We start from the raw sequence: 13,139 nt of genomic DNA on the forward strand, positions 1-13,139 counted from the left end.
TAAAAAAAAAAAAAAAAAAAAAAAAAAAAAAAAAAAAACAAAGGCTCAACACATGGATGGGAGATGTGCAAGATAATGTAACTCAGTTATGATTAAAAGTAACTTTTAAAAACTCAGAACACAATAAGCTACACTTAAAGATTTCAAGAAAGTCATTTAAAATTATAGCTAGGGCAAACTAGCAACTAAGTGGTTCTTTTGCTTAATTCTTTACAAACACTTAAAAATTCTTACCTTTTCAGGAAAATTATTTTCAGTTACTTGTGAAGGAGAAACATTTGGTTCCCGATAGATTACAAAATCTTTCCTGAAATAACATTTAGAAATTACTTATAAAGTAACATACTTCATGAACTTAAATTTAACTAATTCACCCATCAATTCTTGTGTCCAGTATGAGCCAGGTAATGTTCTAGGCACTAAATACAGCAGGTAAAAAAAGTAATAAAATAATTAAGCTATATAATACTTGTAGTAAAAGGGTCTTTACTAAAAAAATAAAATTTCAACTATAAGGGCAAAAGTAGTAAAGCTGAATAATATGCTGTCTTATTTATGTTCTAGTTGCTGTTCAATGCTACTGGTCCTGAAAAAGTAAGATTATTTCAGGCCATAGATTTAGCTCATTAGCACCTGCCTCCCAAGTGCAAGGTCCTTAGTTCAATCCCCAGTATAAAAAATAATAATAATAATAATAATAATAATAATATTTCTTTACAAGGCTGATAAGAGATAATTTATAAGACATAGCCTGGAAAATTTTCTGTATCCTTTTCAGCAACTATTTTGAGAATTAACATTTCTAAACATTGACAGTGAGAAAAATCAAATTGATATAATTTTTTAAAAGCCTTAGAAAAGGGTGTTTTATAGCCAAGGTACAAATTAACTTTGCTATTTTAACATTTTGAATAGAATGAGATCTTTTCTTTTTGGTGCTGGGGATCAAACTTGGGCCCTTGCAAGGTAGGCAGCAGAACCACTGAGCCAAATCCCCAGCCTGAGATATTAATTTTCTAATGATTTTATTTTTCTTTATTTTTGCTGTTACAGTGCTTACCTGTACATAAGAGAAAGGGCACTTATTTCCACTTGTCCTACCCATTCCTGCATTAAAGGAAAACAAAGTTGGCAATTAAATGTTTCATATATTGCAGAACATACTTAACATAGTACCTTTATGCATATCTTTATATGATACGCTGTACCTAATGAGATTATGAGTATTATTAGTATTGTGACTATTATAAAAAAATCTATATAAAACAAGTTATACTACACACTAAAAAGCAGTGCAAATCTACTGCACTACTGAAGGGTTCTTCAGTAGTAGAAAGAGGCTGTAATAACTCCTCCTAGCTTGGCAAGACCAGGGAGTGGCATCTGTAAGTTGAGAATTTGTTGAAGGCAAGGGCTATCCCTCCAACCTAGTACCTAGCACAGAACCTGCTACATACTATAAACCCAAAAAATTAAATGTTGAATAGAAGCAAAAAAAAAAATCAGAAAACATAAAAAAGGTCTTTTCTTCACAATTTTTTTTTCCTTTGGGGTTTGTAAAGGTACAACCTTGTCCAAGCAATCATTCTGAAATAAGGGAAATCTAAACCCTTCAGAACTTCCTAGAAGACACATGGCCTGTATATATTAAAATTTTAAATGCCCATACATTTACTGCTGGTGGTGGTACTAGGGAGTGATTCCAGGGGAATTTTATTACTGAACAACATCCCTACCCCTTTTTGTTTTTGAGACAGGCTCTTGGCTAAGTTGCCCAACTGGCTTTGAACTTGCAACCTCCTGCCTCATCCGCCACAGTAGAAGGAAATACAGGATATGCACCACTGTGCCCACACTCTAACTCAGCAACTCAACTTCTCTTATCAGTAAGAGTCTTTGGTATGACCACAAAAATATATATAAACACAGATATCACTATAAGCTATATGTGTTTTTAAACACCTAGGAATCCTACAAAATTGAACAGTGATTCAAGTGTACTAGAAAATCGTGACCTCAATGAAAAGAATGAAATATATCCACATGAAGAGACTTGGAAAGCTAACTCAAGTATAGGAAGCTAAACGGGGGGGCAGAGTAAAATAATCCTATTTGTATAAAAGGCAAAACAGAAAGGTATATGTATTTGTACATATGTATGTGTGTGCAGAGAAAGGAAATTGCAAGGATACACCCTAAATTGACAGTAGAGAGAAAATTCAAGAGAAAATATGTTCACCTTTCATTCTGTACACATCAACATATAAAATCTTACAACTTAGGCTCATATTTCTAGATATTTGTGAAATTAATAAAGACAACATCAAAAGTCACTGGCAAACAACGAACTACGGTAACCAAAACACTGCCATTTCTTCCATGAACACACACACACACACACACACACACACACACTCGGAAAAGATTTTAGATAATGCTTTGATCTCAGAAAAGGACAATCTTTCCCCCCAGAGACTTTTCATTCTAACAGGTCTTAGAAGTTGGCTATGCCAGTATAGCACACACCTATAATCCCCGGCTACTCCAGAGTTTAAGGTAGGAAAACTGCAAGTTCAAGACCTGGCAACTTAGTGAGGCCCTGCCTCAAAATAAAAAGGGCTGGGAATACAGCTCAGCACAAGAGCACTTGCCTAGAACAGGAGAGGCCCTGGATTCAATTCCCGACTTTTTACACACACACACACACACACACACACACACACACACACACACGCATGCGCGCGCGCGCACACACACACACACACACACACACACACACAGGGTGGGCAATGAGCATTTACAAAATGGTGAAGCAACTGGAATTCTTACATACTGTTAATAAGAAAGTAAAATGGTATAGCCACTTTGGGAAACACTCTGGCAGTTTCTCTAAATTAAACATTTATTTACCATATGACCCATCAGGCATTAATCCAAGAGAAAAGGAAACATATGTCCACACAAAGACCTACTTGCAAATATTGACAATAGCTTGAATTATAACCCAAAACTGAAAAGAACTGATAAAGAGATAAACTGTGGGACTTCTATCTAATGAACAAGTCCTCTTCAGTAAAAAAGAATAAACTACTACTACGCACAACAACATGGATGAATCTTAAGGTGTTTCCTTATATAGCTACATGAAAGAAGCCAAGCATGTAAAATTTTACATTCTCTCACATGCACCTAAAAAGCCAAAACTTAGAAACCAAAGGAATAAATGTCAGAAACCAGGGAGTGAAGGAAGGAGATCAAGTGCAAAGGGTATGAGAGAACTTCCTGGAGTGATGGAATGTCCTATATTTGGTGGTTACACAACTCTATGCATTTGTCAAATTTTATCAGATTATACATTTAAGATTGGTGAGTTTTATTGTGAACAAATAAATTGTGAATAATGTTAAATCCGTATGAAGTTGTGTATAACTGGGTGTTAATTATATTGCAATTATTGCTGACAAAAATATTTTCGAAGAAGTCTGATACACTTTCCAAAATGCTCCACTGGCATTTTTACCTTTTTGTTTGCGCAGTACTGGGGAATAAAACTCAGGACCTTGCACTTACCAGGCAGGCACAGCGCCACTAAACTACATCCCAGCCCTCTACTGGCATTTTTTAAAGAATCAAGGTGCTTTCTCTGAGAAATAAATGAAGCAGTGGAGTTGATCCACTATTATTTGTTTTCACTTTATATATTCTGTATACTCGGGAGTAGGGAAAAAACAAAGATTTATAAATATTTGCTGCTATAATAAAGAAAATTCTTCAGAAGGTACCTATGTCATGGTCAAGAGGTTTGATTAGGTAGGGGAAGAGCTATCCTTAGAACAAAACCTTTGTTTCTTCATAAAGAAATCTGCCTGCCCAGATAGCCTATCCCAGGTTCCCAAAGCTTCTTCCTTTTCAATCAATCCTCAAATCAAATCAGTCTGAGTTTAGTGCATACTGCCTCATTTATCCTCACCTTATCCCCCCTCCAATACCATCGTATTCTATCCTAGCTGAACCCTTTATGGCCTGAGACTGAAATGTTGCATAAAGGCTATCAAGAAATAGCACTGAGAGGCTTTTTCCTCCCAGTACTGGGGATTGAATCCAGGTCTTCACACTGAGCCACATTTCCAGCCTTTGTTTTGGAGACTGTCTTGCTAAGTTGTCTGGGATCAACTCAAACTTGCCATTCTCCTGCCTCAGCTTCCCAGAGTGCAGGGATTACAGGTATGTACCACCACAGAGTTTTCTGATTCACAAATTAGTAAATGGTTTTTGTCACATTTCCTGTATTTTCTTAAAAGCAAGTAAAGTTCACCTATAATATTTGCTACCTGTAGATACCTATTAACGTTCTGGTGTTCATCTTCTTTATGTGTCACAAATAACACAATATGGATTTAACATTCAACAAATTGAGAGATTTACTACAGAAACTCTCAGTCAATAAAAATATACAAGCTTTACCTTCCAAGAGGCTACTAATCTAGGGGAGAAAAATGTAAACTTCGGGAAAATTAACTAGTGATCATAACATATAGATATAACTCAGTTTCAGAATTACTCAAAAACAGGGTAGGTTTAGAGAAAAAAACCTTCAGGAGAATATTTGTCTCCAAAATTAAAATGAAACCTTAACACTTTTTCTATATATTAAATAACTGTTAAAGCTTTTAAAATAGGCCTCAAAAATACTGCATGTTCTCACTTACATATAGAAATTATAAAAGTTGATCTCAACACCAGTAGAACAGTGGTCATCAGAGCCCAGAGGGGGAAGGCAGTGATGATTAATGGGTACAGCAGTGCAATTAGGAGGAATAAATCCTAATTTTCTGTAGCACCACAATATAATGATGGTTGACAACTTTCTTTCTTTTTTTGTGGTACTTGGGATCTAACTCAGGACCTTGCACTTGCCAGGCAGGCGGCAGCAACACTGAGCTAAATACCCTCTGGTTTTCCTTATTTTTCTGTGATTCTGCAAACCCTTCCCAGGGATTACTACATTCTAAACATGTGCTCTGCCAGTGAGTTACACCGCCAGACCATATGCCATATTTGGATTTTTACAGTGAGAACATTAATTTTTTATATTAGTATCGTTCATATCAATTAAAAGAGAACATTAGTTTTATAAGCATAAAAATTCTTTTAACTTCAACAAAACTGAGAAAGTGTGATAGAAGTGCCACCCTTTTCTCTCTCATTTCTACCCTTCATAAGCTGATCATGGGAAACAAAACCTTCATGACAGAACTCTGCCTTCTCAGTTGCCTAAGGGAGAAATCAAACTGCCTGTCCACCAAGTCCCACACAGCATCCTGAAAACCATCACCAGTGTTATTTAAGAATTTTGTATGCTATATTCACTTGCCATTATGACAAACAGAAAAACAGCATAACTGTCCTTAGTGGACAACCTGTAGTACACCACTACACTTGTCTACCAGTTAAATACTGCACAGTATGTGTACATTAACATTTGTAGAAAATGTTTACAAAGGAATAAGGCACACTGTCACTGAAATCCTCACACATTATACTATTAAGCTTCCATTACAATGAACTTCAGGTACCTTATTTGGATATGTACAAACAGAAATATATTAAAAGACTGCCACATACCTGTGGATTTTCCAAACGTTTCAAATATTCTTCAAATGAACCTTCTATAAACTGCAAAAAAACAAAATCTATTAGGAATGCTATCTATGAAATGTCAGAACAGTTAACTGCCTCACTATATAACATTCACTTTGACATAAGTAAACCTAGGACATATCAGTAAGAGTAAATATGACAGTACCTCCAAATTATTAAAGATAATAAACATACAAAAGCACTTAAAGACAGAAACACTGTGAGGGAAAGTTTCAGAGAAAAGGAAAGACTCAAGATGAAGGCTGGCCAGAATCTTGATGGGCACAGGGAGTAGACACTGTACAAAGACAGCAAATGTGGTGTGAGGAGGAAAAGCACCATGTCACCAATACAGAAGCAAGCAGGCCAGCTAGAATGGAGCAACTTGGTAGGGAGCTGGTAAGAGAGGAAACCAATCGAGGGACTCGAGCCCAGGCAGGACTTTCAGACTAGACAGGAAAGGCAATTCAAGGTCACTGCAGATGACATTCTGAACTGAGAAAGTACATGATGAAAGCAGTGTTTTAGAATTAATTTGGTAAATTGACAATGTGAAACAGGAAAAAAAAAGGGCTAAAGGTGTAGGGAAAGTGGGAAGGGTAGGGGAAAGGTAATAACGGAAAAGAAAAAATAGGAGAAAATGAAAAAATGGAAATAAAATGTTTGTAAATGGGGAGGGGAGGAGGGGGTGAAGGGAGGGCAGGGACAAGGGGAAAAAATAATGAATGGAACTGCACCGCATACCTAAAATGTACCAATATATAAACTCAATGAGGAAAAAATAAAAAAGATTAATTTGCTAGTGGCTTATGTGTAGAACAGAATAAAACGAATAAATTGGCAAAGAAAAACGTATCTTAATGACACAGATCTAAGGATTCACTATCTCTTAGGCCAGTTATACTAAGAAGGATCAGAACTATAATGTTTAAGACATTTTCAAGCATTTGCAACATTTTTAAAATACAGCATGCTTTACTGTTATTTTAATGTAAAATAAATTTACTCCTGCTATATGATCATCCAACCTTTTTTCTATTTTTCTCATACCAAATGCATTAATTTGAGAAAGTAACAAAGACTTCATCTGACGCATTATGTTCAATTTCATTGAAATTACAGCCCCAGTTAACAAAGTCATAGTTTTTGTTTTGGTTTGGTTTTTTTGGTACTGGGGGTCAAAACTCAGGACTTTGTGCTTAATTAAGGTGACACTGAGCTAAATCCCCAGCCTCAAAGTCACAGATTTTAAAACATCAGAGTATACTCGCTAGCCTGTAAAACCTAAATACCTATGAAATTTTTTAAAGGCTAAGATTCTTTTATAAATTATATATTACCTAATCCCCAAAAGTTATCTAGTTTAAATATATATTTTAAATATCACACCAATCAGATGCTATTTCATATTAGAGACTATTCATAAACCTTAAAAAACAAAAAAACAAAAAAAAAAAACATTTAAAACTGGCAGAGCTCTAAATGGCATCCTAACACAAACCTGTAACCAATCTGAGCCTCTTCTCTAAGTAGAAAGGGTCTAGTATAAACCCCATGGCTGAACAACGCCAGTAACATACCCCTTCCCACAACACCCCTTTCCAATTCTAGTGAACAGGTTTTCGTATTGTAATGAACATAAAACTTTCCCCCTTGGAACTTGCAACCTCTGATCAAACCTCCTCCTAAGATTATATAGGCTAAATATGTGCAAAGCACTTAATACAAAGGGCGCTAGTAATTGTCCAATTAATGTTCAACCAATGTTAATAATGTCCATTATCATCAACACAGTTTTACCGCCTGGGGCTAATAACAATTAATTCACCTCTAATTTCTTTCAATATTTATAGACCACTCAACTTCTCTCTTCACCACCATCACACCCTAGTCATCTACATTACCAGTTTCTATGCTGTCAGTTTTTTAATAAGGCAAGATTTAAAACCATCTGATCAAGTAACCCTTCTTCCTAGAATATATCACTACCTACCTGAGACCACAGTATACAGAATTTGCTTGAATTCAGGGAACCCAAAAGCACACTCAAACCAAAAACTCCTTACCTTCTCAAAATTTAGTTATTTGAAAAGTGCCAAAGTTCTTCACTAGTCAATGTGGAGGAAATACTAGTAATCAAGTTACACAATTCTAGGTCATAAAACCAAAACCTAATAAATACGATTTTGAATGTAAAAAGAAAATAGGTCACTGTGGTATCTTATTTCACAGCCAATTATGTACTGGGAAAATTATAGTAAATTACTATTATAATGGTTTATTAACTATTAATCACCATTTACATAGTGTTGTGATACATGATTTCACAATGAACTCTGAAAATTAAAAATCTATAAATGCTTCTGATAAAATTAGGAATTCAGTTATTACTTATGTTCAGGATATTACTTTATACACCAAATCTGAATTTTTTTTTAATTCATAGGAAATTAACAATACAGAAACTCCTACCGATCTTAATACTCAAATCCTGGACCACATTAGAAAAAGTTCATACGTAGTGTGTAGGACCCTGGATCCAGGTTGCCTTCCATTCTCCAAAGTTCAATGTCATATTCAGCAGAGCTTTCAAAAATGTGTGTAAAGGTCCAGGGATGTAGTTCAGTGGCACCACACCTGCCTGGCAAGTGCAAGGTCCTGAGTTAGATCCCCAGTACCACAAAAAAAGAAAGAAAGAAAAAGTATGTATGAAAGAATAATATAAAATGGCCTAGGTAATATCACAACTGATTACAGTTGGATATAAATTCAATAAAGAAGTTCTCTTTATCAAGGGTTTTTCTGGTTTGGTTTTTTTGTTTTGTTTTGTTTTCTGGTATTGGTACCAGGGATTGAACTTGGGACCTTCCACTTGCCAGGCAGGCGGCAACACCACTGAGCTAAATCCCCAGTACTTATCAAGGGTTATTTTCATAACCTGTAAAATTTCCATTAGAACACTTCTGAAAGCCAAAATGTAAATTCAACTCAATACTCGATTACTAGTTCAAAATTATAAATTACCGCTTCAAATTTCTCTCTGTTTTCACGAAGATAGTGAATGCAGGCCATTCTAACTTCAACATGACGAGACTGAGAGTGCAATACCTAAAAAGACAAAGCAACACCCTATTAAATGTTTTGTTCAAAGTGAATTTAAGTTACAACCTAATGATTTTTTTCACACTTAAAGGAACATGACAACCAATAAACAGCAGTCTCCCTCCATTTTCCTTTCTATAATTTCAGGATTTTTACTCATCCCCACCTCTTCCCCTAACCATGATGACATGACATAACAAAATAGCAATACACCTTAACCAGATGACATTCCATAAAGAACATACTACTACTTCTCCTTTAGGTCACTAACATCACTCTTCTGAGGATATCTTGTAAACTTAAGAAGATACTTTCTTCTCTAGTCTGCCCTCTATAATAACTTTGTTGTTCATAAGGCAGAACAAAATCCCTGCTATGCAGTGCCCAGCTTCCATCCTATGCTTGTTAGAAAAGGAACAGATAAGAAACTTTATCAGTACTTCCCTATGGGGCCTTAAGCCTACAAGAGATGGATTCCCCCCAATAATTCTCAATATACTTGGTGGGCCTATGTAGAAATTTAAGTCCATCATGGGTTTTCTTTTAAAAAAAGTGAGGCACTCCTTAGTTATGAGTCTTACAAAACTTTTGAGTCTTCTTTGAGAGTAGCCAAGTGAACAGCCTGAAGGATGCAAAAACCCTTACATGCAATCAATCTTAAGAGGTTTGAGATTTGTTCTTACACCCCAAATCATAAAGCACCAACCTAAAAAGCATTTTCTAGATCCTCTCACTTTGTGGTCTCCGTTTTCTGTTAAATAACCAAGCTCAAGAAAGAGTTAACTTACTGGTATTGTGTCTTACTGAGCTGTGAATTAAAACAAGTATTCCTTACCAATGCTTAGAAAACAGCTGGCTAGCCCTTGATACTTTACCATGCTTAAAGAGAAAGTTAAAATACTATTAGTAGGCATCTCAAATGAAGATATTCTTGGTACCCTAAATGGTCAAGGTTATACATACACACTTATACATACATATACACACATACACCCCTCTGAAACACATCTCACATCTATCAGGGCCTTTTGAGAATTTATGTTAACAGGTGTAAAGTTAAAAACTTACAGGACAGGGGATTTAGCTCAGTGGCACCATGCCTGCATGGCAAGCACAAGGTTGTGAGTTCAATCCCCAGTACCAAAACACAAAAAACAGAAAAAAGTTACAGTTCCTAGTCAGGCATGGTGAAATACACCCATAATCTAAGCACTCTGGGAGACTGAGGTAGAAAGACCCCAGCCTGGGCAACTTAGTGAGACCTTCTTTCAAAACTGATGAACGGCTGGGGATCTGGCTTAGAGCAAAGGCCCCAGTTTCAATCCTCAACACTACAAAAGTAAGTAAATAAAAGAGTTTCAACTCCGGCTGAGTATGGTGGTACCAGCACTTTGGAAGCTGAGCCAGGAGGATCTCAAATTCAAAGCCAACTTGGGCTTCATAGTTCAAAGCCAACCTGGACCACATAGTGAGGCCCTATCCCTAAATAAAGGGTGGGTGGGATGAGTTATAGCTCCAAATAACTAAGTCAGTCTCATGTTAGGGTAAGCAGAGAATTCAGGAAAGGAAAGGCTCCAGCTGCCCGTTTTACAGCTCTCTCTCGGATAATAGTCAAGTTCATTTATACTCATAGAACCCCAGGCAAAAGTGCCTGGACAATAATACATCTTACTAACTGGTACACTGAAGATGTAGTAGCTGAGCTCTGCAACTGAGTTGCTCATAGTGAACCAGATGATTTTCAACTTAACTGGCTGAATCCTCTTCACTGCTGTCTTGGGGCAGTATTAAAAAGAAGCCTTGGGTTGGGATATGGCTCAGTGGTTCCACTGTCTGCTTTCCAAGTGCAAGGGCCTAAGTTTGAGCCGCGGTACCAAAAAGGAAAAAGAAAAAGAAGCCTCATACCTCCTAAATCTATTTCCAGTACCAGAAGGATATCCATATATTCTTAAAAACTACCACAGAAATTGCTTTTGCCAATTCAGCAAATAACATTTAGCAGCACATCTTTCACAGAAACCAAATCAAGGCATTATTAGTATGAGTAAGCCACCATGTCATCTGATAGGGCCTTCCTGCTATTACAAAGTAGAGCTAGTGCTAAAGCTATTTACCTAACAACAGGTAGCAGACAAAAGTTAGTAATGCCTATTTCCCATAAAAGAACAATGGAAGGCATAACTAATTGCTTTTTTCCACTTTTAACAAAGATGTCACCACAGAATCAATCTGAACCTGTTAATCGGAAGCAAAACTCTCAGTAACTTCCAGAGTGGGGTGCTGATAATTTACAAAGCCAAACAAAACACTGAAAGAGAAGCAAGGTTAAGCCACTTTTTAAAATTAAATCTGTATGGTGCAAGTTTGGGGTCACTCAAGAACTCAAGCAGTAGGATAAATCTATTTTTGTAAATCATTACATAAATGAAAATAAGCTAAAGGTAGGAAGAAGGCTTTCCCATCATTACTTGCAACAAGACAGCGGGGGGGGGGGACTGGGAGAGGCCGAGACACACACGGTTTTAGCAAGTCCTCTAAGAGTGCCCTATTTTTAGCTCCATGGCTAGGAACAGATTCAGGTCAGGCCTCCTGCAGGCCCAAATTCACAAACATAAAAAGGGACTATCTAAATCAGGTAACTTGGAGGGAAAGACTACTACTAAATGCAATTTCCTCCTCCCCATCTTTAAAGAGTGCCATTTAGATGACTTACTGACTCTCTGGAAAGGATTTTTATGGTAACTTTATGAGAAACTGTTCACAAAATAAAAAAGAAAATCTTTTGTTCAGATTTTAAAAGGGCAGCCTGGACCAGAGGTTGGTGATACCTCTTTGCCTTCAGCTCTGACTTGCCACACTCTTGGTCCATGTCTGCTTTCGAACTGAGCTCTCCCAAAGTTGTCTTGAGCTAAGCTCAAAGTACTCAGAATCACTTCAAATGGAGAAGACACTCCCTTATGCCTGAACTAAGTCCCAATATAACTTACCAAAAAAAAAAAAAAGTGCTGTCTGATGTTAATCAGTTTTTAATATAACCAGTTCTTGCCCTTTGAAAAGAGATCCCACTACAATATGGAGAAGCTTCTATAGAATCGAATTCACCAAACATCTATGCACATGATACTGAAATCGGCCCTTCTTTCTGCTTCAATATAAACAGGACCCGGATAACTGGACTCCCAGTATGAACTCCCAATATTAACCCCCACATCCTTCTTGATCAAACTCTTTGTATTAGTATATAATAAATAGGCACTGACTTCACTTCCACCTCCTCTGCTTCCAAGAGGTGTTAGAGTCCAAGAAGGTCCAGACAGAGGAAGCAGAACAGGAGATAAGGAAAATTCATTCACAAACGGGCAGAATGTTTACCTAATAGTTTAAGACTGGGCTGAGTGCGTGAACACACCCCACCACAATGGAACATACTCAATTTATGAAAATGAGCAGAGTTTAAAAAGAACCGAAAAAGACGGAGCTTTTTAGGGAAAACGTTGCAAGAGCGATGCCTGCAACACAAGGCAAAGGTTTGTATGCATTAAATCAATTTCTTGCTAAGAAAAGAGAGGGAGAGAGACTATATACTATGGCTGAATAAAGGAGTACCTTTAAAAAATAGGATGGCCTACTGATGTTTAAAAAAATGAGAACTAGTCTCGACTTGTCGAGTAAAATATATCTACTATCAGGAAACTGCAAATATTTAGCATTCAGTTTAACAATAACCCACAACCTTCGGACCAACTGATATTTAGCATTCAAAAGTGAGGGTGGGAGGACCCCGCAAAGATGGGAAGGCACAGTTCTCAACCCAAAGGAAAGCAAACCGAGAAAGATATGACAAGATACACCAGAGCATTTACATGAAACTTTCGTTCAATTACTGCAATAACTCTTTTTTAAATATAGGATGGGTTTTGGTGACTGCACACCTAAAACATATAGTGTTATACAACATGGAATAAAGCTGTCCAAAAAGAAATCAGGAACACCTTCCTAAGCAGCTGTATTGTGAATGGTTTTCAACATTAAAAGTTAAAAAAAAAAGTCAAGACGGCCTCTAGAAAATCCTCTTCAATGCTCCTCCTGACACAAAAATAAAAATTTTAAAAAGTAAATTATTTTTGTACACCTCCTCTGCCTGCTCAAACATACTGTAATAGTGTGGAATCTGCTAGAGATTGAAAATACTCTATCTCTAAGCCAGTGGCTTTCGCAAAAGGCAGTCTGCCCTGTGGCTTCGATGACATCGGTGAGCTTGACTACCCCGCATTCCAAAGTCCAGCGGCAGCAGGAAAAATGCGTTCCACAAGCCAAAGCGGGGTGCATCACCTCCTCCCGTAAACATCTGCTTCACTGCCGCGAACGCCGCGCTGAGGAAGCGAGGTAAAGTGAAC

At 37.0% G+C, this 13,139-nt stretch overlaps 1 protein-coding gene across 2 annotated transcripts in view; it reads right to left on the reverse strand.

Annotated features, from left to right (window-relative positions):
* Positions 1-13,139, reverse strand: part of Otud4 (OTU deubiquitinase 4) — a 45,006-nt gene extending 31,867 nt beyond the window's left edge. The window contains exons 1-5 of one of the 2 annotated variants that reach the window (XM_033759903.1): positions 13,075-13,139; positions 8,665-8,748; positions 5,626-5,676; positions 1,061-1,107; positions 235-307 (exon numbers count right to left, since the gene is read on the reverse strand). In XM_033759903.1, coding sequence (XP_033615794.1) covers positions 235-307; positions 1,061-1,107; positions 5,626-5,676; positions 8,665-8,712 — 219 coding nt within the window. In that variant the 5' untranslated portion in view covers positions 8,713-8,748; positions 13,075-13,139. Of the gene's footprint in view, positions 1-234; positions 308-1,060; positions 1,108-5,625; positions 5,677-8,664; positions 8,749-13,074 lie in introns of those variants that run through there. The other variant, XM_033759902.1, reaches the window with a different exon arrangement.

Source organism: Fukomys damarensis, unplaced genomic scaffold (genome assembly GCF_012274545.1).
Source record: "Fukomys damarensis isolate Sample0158 unplaced genomic scaffold, DMR_v1.0_HiC HiC_scaffold_38, whole genome shotgun sequence".
Classification (NCBI taxonomy): Eukaryota; Metazoa; Chordata; class Mammalia; order Rodentia; family Bathyergidae; genus Fukomys; species Fukomys damarensis.